The sequence below is a fragment of the Ovis aries genome, chromosome 6, assembly GCF_016772045.2.
Source record: "Ovis aries strain OAR_USU_Benz2616 breed Rambouillet chromosome 6, ARS-UI_Ramb_v3.0, whole genome shotgun sequence".
Taxonomy (NCBI): domain Eukaryota; kingdom Metazoa; phylum Chordata; class Mammalia; order Artiodactyla; family Bovidae; genus Ovis; species Ovis aries.
The window spans coordinates 85782690-85800343 of record NC_056059.1 but is presented as its reverse complement, the minus strand read 5'-3'; the positions used below and the strand labels follow the sequence as shown (position 1 = coordinate 85800343).

General features: G+C 38.3%; 1 protein-coding gene across 2 annotated transcripts in view; it reads left to right on the top strand.

The window, feature by feature from the left end:
- Positions 1 to 5575: 5575 nt before the first annotated feature.
- LOC101119393 (UDP-glucuronosyltransferase 2A2-like) overlaps positions 5576 to 17654 on the top strand; it is a 32361-nt gene continuing 20282 nt past the window's right edge. Inside the window, exons 1-2 of one of the 2 annotated variants that reach the window (XM_004009879.5) lie at positions 5576 to 6357; positions 13828 to 13976. In XM_004009879.5, coding sequence (XP_004009928.2) covers positions 5637 to 6357; positions 13828 to 13976 — 870 coding nt within the window. In that variant the 5' untranslated portion in view covers positions 5576 to 5636. Of the gene's footprint in view, positions 6358 to 8082; positions 8185 to 13827; positions 13977 to 17654 lie in introns of those variants that run through there. The other variant, XM_012180095.4, reaches the window with a different exon arrangement.

The window sequence follows — 17654 nt, the reverse complement described above, 5'->3', positions numbered from 1 at the left end:
GTATAGGATGTATGCTTTTCTGAGAAGCATCAGTATTTTAAAAGGAGTAATTCATTTCATTCATTTAAATTTATTACTTTTACATAATCTCCAGGACACAGCTAAAATCAAATGGAATTGTCTTGTATGTCTCAACTTCTATGAAAGCATTTAGATTCACTACTGTTACTGGATATTAGATTCCAACCTCAAAGAAATTTATTTAAAGAAACTAAGCTATTTTTAAAAAGACATTTTTTCATTGTTAATATTTATTTTTTAAAAGATATTACCACTGTAAAGAATTTAGGTAATATGACAAAAATATAGAAAAATAAAAATGAAAAAAAGTCACTTAACTCACCTCATGTAGTTATAACCAATTACCAGTATAGAAATATTAATTTAGATATTTTTGTGCTAGTTTATAAATAGAAAAGAAAAAAGAAATAATTATAAAAATGGAACAATGCTACTTAATAATTATTTAAAATATTCTATATTGACATATTTAAATTAAAGGAAGAGAAAGTTCATGACCTTGTTCCCTAAGGTCAACAATTAGTCGCTATCCATGAACAAAAACATCTTTGAGAGATCTGAAGTCCACTTATGATATTTCAGCAACACTGTGGAACAAAAACAAACAAACAAACCTGAGAATAGTCACACAGTTTGGAACGAAGAAGACAGCTTGCTCCTGGCTGCATCATCATATTCTCAAGCCAGCATTGCTTAGCTCCAAGAGAGAACTTCACAGCTAGAAAGAGTTCCTCTAGGAACCTAGCTGGGAGGAGTGAGTTGAATGGCCAGCTTTTAAAGCCTTCTGGGGCACAGAAATGGAAAAAAAAAAAAGTCCTAAATATTTATGAAGTCACAAAGAACTGAAATAGCCATAGGAATCCTTAGAAATAAGAATGAAGCTGGAAGCATGCCACCTCTTATTTTAAACTCTATTACAAAACTATAGACATTAAAAAAATATGTGGTGAATTACATTGATTGATTTGCGGATATTGAAGAATCCTTGCATCCCTGGGATAAAGCCCACTTGGTCATGGTGTATGATCTTTTTAATGTGTTGTTGGATTCTGATTGCTAGAATTTTGTTGAGGATTTTTGCATCTATGTTCATCAGAGATATTGGCCTGTAGTTTTCTTTTTTGTGACATCTTTGTCAGGTTTTGGTATTAGGGTGATGGTGGCCTCATAGAATGAGTTTGGAAGTTTACCTTCCTCTGCAATTTTCTGGAAGAGTTTGAGGAGGATAGGTGTTAGCTCTTCTCGAAATTTTGGTAGAATTCAGCTGTGAAGCCATCTGGACCTGGGCTTTTGTTTGCTGGAAGATTTCTGATTACATTATCAATTTCCGTGCTTGTGATGGGTCTGTTAAGATTTTCTATTTCTTCCTGGTTCAGTTTTGGAAAATTGTACTTTTCTAAGAATTTGTCCATTTCTTCCACGTTGTCCATTTTATTGGCATACAACTGCTGATAGTAGTCTCTTATGATCCTTTGTATTTCTGTGTTGTCTGTTGTGATCTCTCCATTTTCATTTCTAATTTTATTGATTTGATTTTTCTCTCTTTGCTTCTTGATGAGTCTGGCTAATGGTTTGTCAATTTTATTTATCCTTTCAAAGAACCAACTTTTGGCTTTGTTGATTTTTGCTATGGTCTCTTTTGTTTCTTTTGCATTTATTTCTGCCCTAATTTTTAAGATTTCTTTCCTTCTACTAACTCTGGGGTTCTCCAACTCTTGAAAGAGACACATGTACCCCAATGTTCATCGCAGCACTGTTTATAATAGCCAGGACATGGAAACAACCTAGATGTCCATCAGCAGATGAATGGATAAGAAAGCTGTGGTACATATACACAATGGAGTATTACTCAGCCGTTAAAAAGAATTCATTTGAATCAGTTCTGATGAGATGGATGAAACTGGAGCCGATTATACAGAGTGAAGTCAGCCAGAAAGAAAAACACCAATACAGTATACTAACACATATATATGGAATTTAGGAAGATGGCAATGATGACCCTGTATGCAAGACAGGGAAAGAGACACAGATGTGTATAACGGACTTTTGGACACAGAGGGAGAGGGAGAGGGTGGGATGATTTGGGAGAATGACATTCTAACATGTATACTATCATGTGAATTGAATCGCCAGTCTATGTCTGACGCAGGATGCAGCATGCTTGGGGCTGGTGCATGGGGATGACCCAGAAAGATGTTATGGGGAGGGAGGTGGGAGGGGGGTTCATGTTTGGGAATGCATGTAAGAATTAAAGATTTTAAAATTTAAAAATAAAAAATTAAAAAAAATAAATAAAAAATATGGTATTATCATAAAAAACACATAGATGAGTGAATAGGATTATAAACCTTCACCTATGAAATTGAATAATATTTGACAAAACCCACCAAAACAATAGGAATATGGTCATCTCTTCTATGAATAGTACTGAGGAAACTGGATAATCATATGGAGGAAAATGAAATTTGGACCCCTAGAGGTTAAAGCATCTGCCTGCATTGCAGGAGACCTTGGTTCGATCCTTGGGTCGGGAAGATTCCCTGGAGAAGGAAATGGCGACCCACTCCAGTATTCTTGCCTGGAGAATCCCATGGACAGAGGAGCCTGGTGGGCTATAGTCTATGGGGTCGCAAAGAGTTGGACACAACTGAGCGACTTCACTTTCACTTTCATTACATCACCAAGAGAACATTTCATGCAAAGATGGGCACAATAAAGGACAGAAATGGTATGGACCTAGCAGAAGCAGAAGAGATTAAGAAGAGGTGGCAAGAATACATAGAAACAATACAAAAAAGATCTTCATGACCCAGATAACACAATGGTGTGATCACTCACCTAGAGATAGGCATTCTGGAATAAGAGGTCAAATGGGCCTCAGGAAACATTACTACGAACAAAATTAGTGGAAGTGAAAGAATTCCAGTTGAGCTATTTCAAATTCTAAAAGATGATGCTGTGAAAGTGCTGTACTCAATATGCCAGCACATTTGGAAAACTCAGCAGTGGCCACAGGACTGGAAAAGGTCAGTTTTCATTCCAATCCCAAAGAAAGGCAATGCCAGAGAATGCTCAAACTACCACACAATTGCACTCAGCTCACACGCTAGTAAAGTAATGCTTAAAATTTTCAAAGCCCGATTTCAACAATACATGACCTGTGAACTTCCAGATGTTCAAGCTGGTTTTAGAAAAGGCAGAGGAACCAGAGATCAATTGCCAACTTCTGCTGGATTATCAGAAAAGCAAGAAAGTTCCAGAAAAACATCTATTTCTGCTTCATTGACTATGCCAAAGCCTTTGACTGTGTGGATCACAAGAAACTGGAAAATTCTTCAAGAGATGGGAATACCAGACCACCTGACCTGCCTCTTGAGAAACCTGTATGCAGATCAGGAAGCAACAGTTAGAACTGGACATGGAATAACAGACTGGTTCCAAATAGAAAAGGAGTACATCAAGGCTGTATATTGTCACCCTGTGTATTTAACTTCTATGCAGAGTACATTATGAGAAACGCTGGGTTTTAAGAAGCTCAAGCTGGAATCAAAATTGCTGGAAAAAATATCAATAACCTCAGATACGCAGCGGAGAAGGCAATGGCAACCCACTCCAGTACTCTTGACTGGAAAATCCCATGGACGGAGGAGCCTGGTAGGCTGCAGTCCATGAGGTCGCAAAGAGTCGGACACGATTGAGAGACTTCACTTTCACTTTTCACTTTCATGCATTGGAGAAGGAAATGGCAACCCACTCCAGTGTTCTTGCCTGGAGAATTCCAGGGACGGGGGAGCCTGGTGGGCTGCTGTCTCTGGGGTTGCACAGAGTCCAACATGACTGAAGTGACTTAGCAGCAGCAGCAGCAGCAGCAGATATGCAGATGACACCATCCTTATGGCAGAAAGCAAAGAAGAACTAAAGAGCCTCTTTCAGTCGTGTCCCACTCTTTGTGACCCCATGGACTGTAGCCCACCTGGCTCCTCCATCCATGGGATTCTCCAGGCAAGAATACTGGAGTGGGTTGCCATTTCCTTCTCCGGCGATCTTCCTGACCGAGGGATCAAACCCAGGCCTCCCGTATTGCAGGCAGAAGTTTTAACCTCTGAGTCACCAGGGAAGCAGACGATGAAAGTGATAGATGAGAGTGAAAAAGTCTGTTTAAAACTTGGCATTCAGAAAACTACAATCATGACACCTGGTCCCATCACTTCATGGTAAATAGATGGGGAAACAGTGGAAAAAGTAGCAGACTTTATTTTGGGGGGCTCCAAAATCACTGCAGATGGTGATTGCAGCTGTGAAATTAAAAGACGCTTGCTCCCTGGAAGGAAAGTTATGACCAACCTAGACAGCGTATTAAAAAGCAGAGATATTACCTTGCCCACAAAGGTCCATATAGTCAAAGCTATAGTTTTTCTAGTAGTCATGTAGGGATGTCAGAGTTGGACTATAAAGAAGGCTGAGCCCTGGAAGTGATGCTTTTGAACTGTGGTGTCATAGAAGACTCCTGAGAGTTCCTTGGACTGCAAGGAGATCCAACCAGTTCATCCAAAAGGAAATCAATTCTGTATGTTCATTGGATGGACTTATGTTGAAGCTGAAACTCCAATACTTTGGCCACCTGATGCGAAGAGCTGACTCATTTGAAAAGACCCTGATGCTGGGAAAGATTGAGGGCAACAGGAGAAGGGGATGACAGAGGATGAGATGGTTGGATGGGATCACCGAGTCTATGGACATGAGTTTGAGCAAGCTCTGGGAGATGGTGAAGGATGGTGAAGCTTGGTGTGCTGTAGTCCATGGGGTTGCAAAGAGTTGGACACAGCTGAGTGTCCAACAGTAGAGACTTGGCAGGCCAGGACAGAGTTGTTTGGTATATTCAAAGTTCTGAAAGACAAAATATGTGACCTTTTATTAGACAGTGAATTCCTTCTTAAATGAGAAGACATAATTAGTTCCCAGACAATCAAAATATGAGTGGGTACAAAATTATAGACAAATATCAGTGGCTCAGTGGATAAAGAATCTGCCATCAGTAAAAGAAATATTAGAGAGACCATTCTGTTCAATGAACATTCAAATCAAATCAGAGGAAAAGATCCAAAAAATCTAGTCTTAATTGAATATTCATCAAATAGTGATGAACTTTCTTAACATTATTTAGAAATTACTATGAATTGATGTCTAACTTCATGTCCCCTGTGTTTGATATCCATGAAAAGAAGTTTTGAAAATCTCATTCTGAAGTTTTTTGTTTGTTTTGTTTTTTCTGTAGCTATTTCTTCCTGACCCTGGGATTGAATCCAGGTCTCCTGCATTGAATGCATATTCTCTACCATATGAATCACCAGAGAAGCTCATAAAAGAAGCTTTGAAACTCATTCTGAGGTGTTTCTCTTTTTCCCTTAATTATTTTATTGACATTATAGACTGTTTCTTTTTTTTTTTTTTCCCATCAAGGAAGTTTCATTTGGCTCTAATCTTTAATACAAAGTACATAAATCAAAGTTCAGTCCTACCTAGTATAAATTGATTGGGAGAGTCAAGGAAAGATGTTTGGATTTTGAGTTTCATACACTTGGTTCAAGCCCAGATTTAGTTTCAGAGAGTTGATTATGAAGACTGTGAAAGGCTTCTATGTCCTTTTCATGCTGCATCTATGGTTCTTTGACTCTGGAAGGACCGGAAAGATACTTGTGTGGCCCATGGATTTTAGTCACTGGATTAATTTAAAGGTTATTCTGGATGAACTCCACCGTGGTGGGCATGAGATAACTGTCCTCGTACCTTCAACAAGTTCTCTGCTTGATCATACCCAGATTCCCTTTAACGTGGAGATTCTTCAAATTCCAATAAGTAAAGAAAGTTTCATGGAAGAATTCAATGCTAATCTCTACAGAGTTTCCTTTGAACTGCCGAAAGTTTCATGGTGGGAGAGGCAAGTACAACTGACAAAAATGTTAAAAATGTTTTTAGCAACAACCAGAAGCATTTGTGACAGTGTTGTCACAAACAAGGAGTTGCTCTCCAGGCTTCAGGCAGCTAAGTTTGATATCTGTATTGCTGACCCTTTAAGCTTCTGTGGGGAATTAGTGGCTGAGCTTCTCAATATTCCATTTATATACTCCTTTCGGTTTTCCTACGGAAATGTCTTTGAGAGATTGTGCGCTGGGCTTCCTATGCCTTCTTCATATGTTCCTGGCACCATATCAGGACTGACAGACAGCATGACTTTTACACAGAGGCTGGAGAACTGGTTATCGTATACAGTGAATGAGCTGATGTATTCATATTTTGTATTTCCAGAATGGGATGAATATTACAGCAAGGTTTTAGGTAAGAGATATTTGCATGTAATAATATTCTTATTTCATATGGAAAATGCAAATGTTTATCTGACTGTACGAAAACTTAAAAAAGCTTTTCTTTGAGTGATACTCAAGCTCATGTTTCCTTAACTGTTTTGAATAACAACAATAATAACAATTCTTTATCTTTCTGTATTCTTTTCTTAAACTTTTCCTTTTTTGTTTTTAGATTATTGAGTACTAAAATTTTATCAGAGAACAAATATTCTCTATATTTATCCATAAATCCTATTCAATGCTGCTAATTTTTTTTTTTTCAGGATATGTACAAAACCCAAATCTGACAGTTCCATAACCTTTAAGTTCCATAACCTTGGGCTACTTCTCTCTTGCTTACTTCTCCTTGTATATGCTGGTTTCCTAGGTGGTGCTAGAAGTAAAGAACCTGTCTGCCAATGCAGGAAACATAAGAGACAGGGGTTTGATGATTCCTGGGTCGGGAAGATCCCCTAGAATAGGGCACTATACCTTCCGTTTTCTTTCTGATTAATCTGCTGTTTCTCAGGCCTTCTGTTTGCATCCTCTGAAGGCTTGGTTTGCTGATTCCCAGGCTTGTAACGTGATGAGTAAGAAACTGGAAAATAAATAAACATACATGGGTTTCATCTGCTCTTTCCTTCCAAAAGAGAAAGAAACAAGAAATGTTTTTCTCTAACTAGACTTTTAAATTTTATTGTTGCCTTATTGTTGCTGTTCCATTCATAATTGGATTAGAAGTGAGCTATTGAGCTTTGATCCTGAGCTCAAAGATTTTATCTGTTTCAGCAAGTCCTTTTATGCTTTCATTTTTCCTTTTGCATAACCGATATGCTTATTTTTTTAAAAAAATAAAGTTTATATAATTGTGTTAAGGAGGATTTTGCAGAAGATCTTTTTAGAAAGCCATTGATAGGGCCCGCATGGGGTCTCATTGATAAGATGGCTCCTTATGTCGACCTCACAAACACAGAATAAAGCACAGTGATCTGTGAGATTGACCAAATTGTCCAAATGACATCTGGTTATCTCACTGGCGCCTATCTTCTCAAAGCTGTGAGACCACCAGATTCCAGACCTCCAGCTATGTGACCATCCCTTCAGAGAAGTTTCCTTTGGTGGGGTATAAGGATTCCATCACAAAGGGAGAATGCTGGTTCTCCTTAAGAGCCAGTCACCCTCTCTTTACCCTCTAATAATTTCCCTTTTCTTGTCTGACTGCTTGGCTCGCTCTCTTTTTCCCTGCACTTGCGTTATATTTTGGTGCCGAAACTCAGGAGGGAAGATCCTGGGTGGGCTCCTCTCACAAGCCCACATCCGGTGGTCCCCTCCCTTGGACCATGCCGAGAAACTGAGATGAGCTCTGGGACGGGACACTCCACTCGCCTTGCTGGGCTGACATCCACACACCAGCCCACATTTCATCCATCGGTTACAAGAGTGAGTGAAATATCACCTTTTAGCCACTGCTCTACATGGCTCCAAGCCTCCATCAACCAACAAAGAAAGGAAGCCAACTGGTCCCTGCTTCAAATGTGGCAAAGAGGGCCACTGGGCCCAATCATGCCTAAAGCCAAGGCACCCTCCAGGTCCATATCCCAGCTGTGGCATAAAGGGACATTGGAAGGTCGACTGCCCAAATCTGCCTTCAGGGATCCAGACATCCCCTCTTGGTCCAGAGCAGGAGTCCTCTGACCCAACTCTGCCTAGCCTCCTCAGACTTGCCTCAGACTTGCCACTGTAGTCTGAAGGTACCCAGGGCTCCAGGCCCCAACTCTCATCACCTCTGTGGAGCCCAGGGTAACTCTTACAGTGGCAGGTAAGCTGATCTCATTTCTCACTAACACAGGGGCCACTTACTCTGCTATGCCTGCCTACTCTGGAAAAACCAAGGTCTCTCAGGTCTCTGTTATGGGGGTTGATGGTTTAATAGCTGCACCACAAATAACGAGCCATCTTATCAATGAGACCCCATGTGGGCCCTATCAGCCATTTCTGCTTGCATTATTCAGTTAGATTTTTTAAGATATAATTGACATGTTACTTTGTATTAATTTTAGGTGTCAATAAAATACTGTCAATCTGTAGAAAAAATTGCAAATTGTAACTGAGCCAACTTTAAGATTATAACCTGCGAGACAGTGTTTTAGAAAGTTCTGAAAAAAGTCCTCACATTAGAAGTCAAAGCACAGTTATATGAGTTTTTGAGATAGAGGGTTATACATCAAAACTTTATGTATCAGAGTAATGCCGGCAACTTACATAGGCCGAAGCGAGTGGTGGGTTATTATGACACTTTATAGGATTAAGGAAGAAATGCTTTCTCCTAAAGAGTTACCTTGCTAGCAAAAGGAAATTGTTTTGTCCGTTTGTTTGTTTGATGAGTTGGTATTCCTGTGTCTTCTAAAGAGACCTAGTTAATGTGGAATATAGGTATGCAATATACGCTAAAGAGGAAGGTGGTGAGTGACTCAAAGGGCAGAGAAAAACTTTTTTTTTTACCTTGCTTCAAATTAATTTTTTTTATCACAGGCATACAATGTAATAATTTTGTATTTATACATATTGTGACGTGATCACCACAAGATCTCTAGTTAATGGTCATCACCTCGCATAGTTACAACTTTTCAATTTTGAGATGAGAACTTTTAAGATCTACTCCCTTAACTCATTTCATATATACAATACAGTACTGCTAAATATAGTCAACATGCTGTACATCATATCCCCAGGACTGACTTATCTTATAAGTGAAAGCTTGTACCCTTTCACCACCTTCACCTACCTACTGTACCCACTTTCCAATCCTGGCATTTGACAACCAACAATCTGTTCTCGGCTTCTATGAGTTCATTTTCTTTTTTGGTGTGTGTGTGTGTGTGTGTGTGTGTGTGTGTTTAATATCCCACATTTAAGTGATTTCACATAGGTTTTGTCTTTCCCTCTCTGACTTCTCTTACCATGATTTCCTCAAGTTCCACTCATACTGAGGCAAATGACAGGTTGTCTTTTATTTTCTCATGATTTAATACTATTTCGTGGTAGATATAATCATATTTTCTTTATCTATTCACCCACTGAAAAACATTCAGAAGTTTTCCATATTTTGGCTACCGTAAACAATGCTACAACACTGCAGTGAACATGGGAGGTGGTAGTAGTTTTGCTCATTTTTACTGGAGAAAGGCATGGCAACCCACTCCAGTATTCTTGCCTGGAGAATCCCATGGACAGAGAAACCTGGTGGGCTACACAGTCCATGGGATCACAAAGAGCTGGACACGACTGAAGTGATTTAGCATGCATGCACGCATGCCCATTTTTACATTAAAGTATTTGTTTATTTTTGTACTGAGTTGTATGAGTTCTTTAGACATTTTGAATGGCAATCTTGTATCAGATATATGGTTTGAAAATATTGTCCCTAGTTTTATAGGTTGCCTTTCCATTTTGTTGATGATTTATTTTGCTGTTCATAGTCTTTGTAGTTTGAAGTAGTCCCATTTGCTTATTTTTAATTTTGTTGCTTATGCTTTTGGTATCATGTTTTAAAAAATCACTGTCAAGACTCATATCAAGAAAAGTTTCTGCCATGTTTTCTTCTAGGAACTCTATGGTTTCAGATCTTACATTGAAATCTTTAATGCATTTCCAGTTAATTTTGTAGTGGACAAGATTGGAGTCTAGTTTCATTTTTTTCATTTGAATATCCTTTTTCTTTTTTTTTCCAGTAAGAATTATTTAAAAGATGATCTTTTCTCATTGAATATTTTTGGCTCCTTTGTGAAATATTAGTTGATCATATATATATGGGCTTATTTTGTGGCTTTTGATTCTGTTCCACTGGTTCATGTGCCTGTTTTTATGCCTATACCATATGGCTGTGATCACTATAGCTTACAGTATTGCCTGAAATCAGAAATGTTATGCCTGCAGATTGCTTTGGCTTTTAGGAGTCAGTTTTAGTTTTATATACATTTTAAAGTTGCTTTTTTTTTTTTTTACTATTTTGAACAGAAATATCTCTAATAATATGTCATTACTAAATGATTAGTTTATTACTAAATTTAAAAATTTTCCTTTATAGTTGTAATGTTTTGTTTCATATAGATCTTTTCATTTTCCTTATTTTCAGCACACTTAAATTTCTATGAGAAATCATTTATTCAACAATTCAGAAACAATGTGAGTGTTTCTAATGAAGTATTCTGCTCAGGAATAAGTTGTGTGTTCAACAAGGCATAAGACCTAATCTAGGTAGACATGTAACACTGAGACAGTTTCTAGGCATTTTGTGACAGAAACAGGTGTTTATTTCTCTAGACTTGACCCTAAAAATAGGCAGAAACTGTGGCACCCATCGCTTGTCCAAAGTACGAGGTACAAAAGGCAAAACTGAGAAAAGGTCATTGATATCTCATCCTGGTGACATTTTCTGAACCGTGGAACAAGAAGTGACTGACCTACAGCTGGATCTAAGATTTTTGTGTACTCCTAGTTCCGGCAGTTTGATACTCAGCTTAGGAAAGTATTTTAGTGTGAAGTTAGTGATAGGACATAACTCTTGTCTCTGATTCTTTCCTAGCTCTTGGCACCTGAAATATTCTTTGGGGAATATATCAATAATCTGAAAAAAAAAAAAGTCATAAAAGGAAAACATTTATTTTACTTATAAATTTAAAAATACTATTAGATATAGCCTGCCATTCAGGATCAATTTATAATCTCCATTATATAATGAATTCTAAGCATATTTTTTCAAATTTAAAATATAATTTATGTAATTATTAACTTTATTATGTATGAATATGTTCTAATAGTTGATGAGGAAACAAGTGAAATGACATCTGCTTCAAAATATTTTGAGGAACTATTTACAAACAGTTTTGGAGGAAAAAGAATGTTAGGATAATACTATTAGGTTAGATACAAAAATAGTCAATGTCTAATAAGGCAACAAAATCATAATTTAGGAGATGATTTTTTCTCCTAAATAGAAATATGCAAGTTAACATTTAACTTCACAGTATCTAAAAACAAAAATCTGCAGTAAATCACTAACAAATAGCAATATAGAATATAGATACATTTTTCTAAAGATATAAATAATCTATGAATTGTCCAATACCCAACAAATGCAACATCATAATACAAAAAGTGGCATTGCTTTGGAACTTTGGGAAATGGCTTTCCAAATCTGAGATATTGGCTCACAATCTTTATTCAGATCAATTACAGTTTTTTTTTTTAAAAATTTTAAAATCTTTAATTCTTACATGCATTCCCAAACATGAACCCCCTCCCACCTCCCTCCCCATAACATCTTCCTGGGTCATCCCCATGCACCAGCCCCAAGCATGCTGCATCCTGCGTCAGACATAGACTGGCGATTCAATTCACATGATAGTATACATGTTGTCTTCCTTTCAATAAGATGCTTGAAGCACATTAGATTAATAACAAAAGAGTGCAGATTTTAACTAAAAAAGATATTATTTGGATAAAAAAGAAGGCGAATCAATGATATGACCCCATAATTCTGCTCATAGGCTTATAACAAAGAAAAATGAATGCATTTATCCACACAAACTACATACCTTTAATGTTCATAACCACATTTTCATAGAGCCAAATATGAAAACAACACAAATATTCAACAATTACTGAATGGATTAAAAAAATGAAGTATATCTGTATAAAAGTATTATTCAGAAATAAAAATTCTTGAAGTACTGATTCATATGACCTTAGGAATCAGTCTTGAAAACTTGCTAAATAAAAGAAGGTAGCATAAAAGACCACATAGTGTATTTAAAAGGAAGAATTGTATGTGGTAAATTGTATGTCAATAAAATCGTCATTAAAAGAGCAGAGGAGCAAAACATTTCAGAAAGAAAATAAAATTATACCCACAGCTGACACTTAAGGCTCAAATATGAGGTCTATATTAGATCTGAAACTGGAATTTGAATACCTTGGACATTACCAGAATCAGACCCCTAAATTACTGAGATTTGCTTGTGATCTCTTAAGCAGATAGGTTTCCCTGACAATTCAAAAATCCCTCATATTTTCTAATCAAAACTTCAGCACTCTTAGAATATCAAGGAAAATATTTTTTAAAAAAATCATGTGGTGAGAATCCAGATAGCTGTAGTTTCTTTTTATTGGTGATGTGGAATACATATTAGAGAAGGCAATGGCGACCCACTCCACTCTTGCCTGGAAAATCCCATGGATGGAGGAGCCTGGTGGGCTGCAGTCCATGGGGTCGCTAAGAGTCAGACACGACTGAGCAACTTCACTTTCACTTTTCATTTTCACGAATTGGAGAAGGAAATGGTGACTCACTCCAGTGTTCTTGCCTGGAGAATCCCAGGGATGGGGGAGCCTGGTGGGCTGCCATCTATGGGGTCACATAGAGTCGGACACGACTGAAGCGACTTAGCAGCAGCAGCAGCAGGAGTACATATTTCAAAAAACACTGACACTCTGAATAAGGTTCTTCATACCACAGTAATTATATAAATTCAGAAATGAAACTTTTGCTCCAAACTAAGAAACGTGATTTAATTCAGAGTCACTAATTTGAGCTGCTATTATGTTAATATTCACATGCTTTCCATTTCTTTTGAAAGGGGGTGCTTTTGTCAGGTAGTAGGTCAAAACAGCAAATATTTTGCCACCAGATTATGATGCAGTGCTCTATCTTCACCAAAGAGGACAAAGTTTTGTGAAACTAATTTTGTAAAGGAGATAATCACTTCAAGATTTTTATTATAAGAGTTCCATTCTGGATAGGATATACTTAGTAGAAACAGGAGATTTCCAATACCAGAAAAGAAAACAGTAGTTTAATTTAAAAAGCTGCTTATTTTTAAAGCTATCAGAAGCTTTTGGAGCAATGAAGTGAATTTGCTCAATCGTGTGGACTGTAGCCCACCAGATTCCTCCCTCCATGGGATTCTCCATGCAAGAGTACTGGAATGGGTTGCCACTCCCTTCTCCAGGGGATCTTCCTGACCCAGGGATAGAACCCAGGTCTCCTGCATTCCAGGCAGATGCTTTAACCTCTGAGCCACCAGGGAAGCACTGGAATTCCAGAAGAGCAGGAGACTGTACCACAGTAGGCTGAGGATCACTGGCTGTTTCTCGTTCATTGCTAAGAACACCTGCTGATTCTGAGCATGGAGTAGGGCTCAGGTGTAGCTCAAGCTGAAAGATTTTGTTGGTAGAGATAAAGCAGAAGATCTTTGGTTATTCCATACTTAATTCTGTGTTTGGTTCTTCCTAGTCTCAGTATTTTGTACTCTTGGAGGGGGAAAAGCCTATTGATTTCTCTTGGTTTGCATAGAACTAATATTGGTTCTTTAAATATTTTGCATAAGAAATTTGATGGTAAAACATGTCTCACCTAGCATATCAAGTAATTTTCCCTCTATCATCTTTCATTTTTGTTCAGGAAAATCTACCAAATTTTGTGAGATTATGGGAAAAGCTGAAATGTGGTTGATTCGAACTAGCTGGGATTTTGAATTTCCTCACCCTTACTTACCTAACTTTGAATTTGTTGGAGGACTGCACTGCAAGCCTGCAAAACCATTGCCTAAGGTAATTAAATGTGTTTCTTTTTGCCTCTCTCAGTATTTACCTCCTGGAATGATTTGTAGTTTATTATTTCTAGTATTTGATATTCAAACTGAAAGCCTAGACACAAGAATTAATGGAACTTACCCACATTAGACTTCTATGCTACCAGATTTTCTACATCATTGTGGTAATCATTACTGATGCTAATCAAATATGCCAGATGTTTAGCTAAAATAAAATTCCCAGCCCCTGAGTTTAGTGAAATTGTCCAATATTCTCAGGGCAATGAGTATGAGCTGAAGAGGCATATAAAACTTCTATATCCAACTCTTAATTGGCAGATGCACTTACTCCAGAGTTCTCTTTCCCTTTGTGATGTGAAAAGCGTGTGTCAATCTGAATCCTGATTAAAAATACATGGAATAATAGATATATGGTAAAAGAAAGAAGCTGTTGCTTTAAGACACTAAGATTCTTGAGGCTTTCATTTACTTGTTTATTTTTGGCCATGCTGTGGCAGCATGTGGGATCTTTGTTCCCTGACCAAGATTACACAGGCGTCCCCTGCCTTGGAAAGTGGAGTCTTCATCACTGGGATAGCAGGGAAACCCCAAGACACTGAGATTTCTGTTGCAAGTTATTCAGCATAACCTAGTCTAAGAAATGGACATAGTAGAGAAATTACGATACTTTGAAAAAACATCAAATAGAGGTGTGATGGCTCACCCGAAATCTGGCAGAACTTACAGTAATTATTTGTTTGGTTTAAATAGAGGAAAGAAATTAGCCTGGAAAGATGATCATAGGATAAATTATGAAAAAAGCAACTGAGCAATACTAAGTAGTCTTTGAGCTTCCACCAGATGGTCAACACCGAAATCAAATTGATTATATTCTATGCAGCCAAAGATGGAGAAGCTCTATACAGTCAACAAAAACAAGACCAGGAGCGGACTGTGGCTCAGATCATGAACTCCTTATTGCCAAATTCAGACTTAAATTGAAGAAAGTAGGGAAAACCGCTAGACCATTCAGGTATGACCTAAATCAAATCCCTTATGATTATACAGTGGAAGTGAGAAATAGATTTAAGGGTCTGATAGATAGAGTGCCTGATGAACTATGGAATGAGGTTCGTGACATTGTCCAGGAGACGGGATCAAGACCATCCCCATGGAAAAGAACTGCAAAAAAGCAAAATGGCTATCTGGGGAGGCCTTACAAATAGCTGTGGAAAGAAGAGAGGCGAAGAGCAAAGGAGAAAAGGAAAGATATAAGCATCTGAATGCAGAGTTCCAAAGAGTAGCAAGAAGAGATAAGAAAGCCTTCTTCAGCGATCAATGCAATGAAATAGAGGAAGACAACAGAATGGGAAAGACTAGAGATTTCTTCAAGAAAATTAGAGATACCAAGGGAACATTTCATGCAAAGATGGGCTCGATAAAGGACAGAAATGGTCTGGACCTAGCAGAAGCAGAAGATATTAAGAAGAGGTGGCAAGAATACACAGAAGAAGTGTACAAAACAGATCTTCACGACCCAGATAATCACGATGATGTGATCACTCATCTAGAGCCAGACATCCTGGAATGTGAAGTCAAGTAGGCCTTAGAAAGCATCATTATGAACAAAGCTAGTGGAGGTGATGGAATTCCAGTTGAGCTATTTCAAATCCTGAAAGATGATGCTGTGAAAGTCCTGCACTCAATATGCCAGCAAATTTGGAAAACTCGGTAGTGGCCACAGGACTGGAAAAGGTCAGTTTTTATTCCAGTTCCAAAGAAAGGCAATGCAAAAGAATGCTCAAACTACCGCACAATTGCACTCATCTCACATGCTAGTAAAGTAATGCTCAAAATTCTCCAAGCCAGGTTTCAGCAATACGTGAACCGTTAACTCCCTGATGTTCAAGCTGGTTTTAGAAAAGGCAGAGGAACCAGAGATCAAATTGCCAACATCCGCTGGATCATGGAAAAAGCAAGAGAGTTCCAGAAAAACATTTATTTCTGCTTTATTGACTATGCCAAAGCCTTTGACTGTGTGGATCACAATAAACTGTAGAAAATCCTGAAAGAGATGGGAATACCAGACCACCTGACTTACCTCTTTAGAAATCTGTATGCAGGTCAGGAAGCAACAGTTAGAACTGGGCATGGAACAACAGACTGGTTCCAAATAGGAAAAGGAGTACATCAAGGCTGTATATTGTCACCGTGCTTATTTAACTTATATGCAGAGTACATCATGAGAAACGCTGGGTTGGAAGAAACACAGCTGGAATCAAGATTACTGGGAGAAATATCAATAACCTCAGATATGCAGATGACACCACCCTTATGGAAGAAAGTGAAGAGGAGCTAAAAAGCCTCTTGATGAAAGTGAAAGAGGAGAGTGAAAAAGTTGGCTTGAAGCTCAACATTCAGAAAATGAAGATCATGGCATCTGGTCCCATCACATCATGGGAAATAGATGGGGAAACAGTAGAAACAGTGTCAGACTTTATTTTGGGAGGCTTCAAAATCACTGCAGATGGTGACTGCAGCCATGAAATTAAAAGACGCTTACTCCTTGGAAGAAAAGTTATGACCAATCTAGATAGTATATTTAAAAGCAGAGACATTACTTTGCTGACTAAGGTCTGTCTAGTCAAGGCTATGGTTTTTCCTGTGGTCATGTATGGATGTGAGAGTTGGACTGTGAAGAAGGCTGAGCGCTGAAGACTTGATGCTTTTGAACTGTGGTGTTGGAGAAGACTCTTGAGAGTCCCTTGGCCTGCAAGGAGATCCAACCAGTCCATTCTGAAGGAGATCAACCCTGGGATTTCTTTGGAAGGAATGATGCTAAAACTGAAGCTCCAGTACTTTGGCCACCTCATGCGAAGAGTTGACTCATTAGAAAAGACTCTGACGCTGGGAAGGATTGGGGGCAGGAGGAGAAGGGGACGGCCAAGGATGAGATGGCTGGATGGCATCACGGACTCGATGGACGTGAGTCTGAGTGAACTCCGGGTGATGGTGATGGACAGGGAGGCCTGGTGTGCTGCGATTCATGGGGTCGCAGAGTCAGAAATGACTGAGCGACTGAACTGAACTGGTGGCTCAGAAGGTAAAGAATCCACCCGGAGTGGAGGAGACCTGCATTCGATCCCAGGGTAGAGAAGATCCCCTAGAGGAGGGCATGGCAACCTATCCCAGTATTCTTGTCTGGAAAATCCCCATGGATTAGAGGAGCCTGGTGGGCTACAGTTCATGGGGTCACAAAGAATCAGACATGACTGAGCAGCTAAGCGCAGCATAGTACAAGTACTCTCCACCTCAAATTTAATATCAATGACAGATCAATATACACGTTTTAAGCAATAAAGTGATACAGCTTACCACTTTATATAGTTTGGTTATTGAATTCTTTGAAATGGAATACAATTTAAATAGGCTAAGATGTAATGGGCTGAGAAATAGGTGCAATAGTTTCAGGAAGACTTTATAGAAATCCAAACTGAAATATGATAATAATTTTGAGAATAAATGGAAAGATTTGGTGAATATTTACAAAGAAAGTCAGATTTTCAGATAGGCTGGAGGTGGCAGTTAAGAGTGACAGTTTCAGAATTAATCCTTAGCTTGTTATTTCTTGTATATGTCATACCTTTGTATTTACTATATTGTATGGGAATTTAGTATAGAATGTTGTCATTTACTA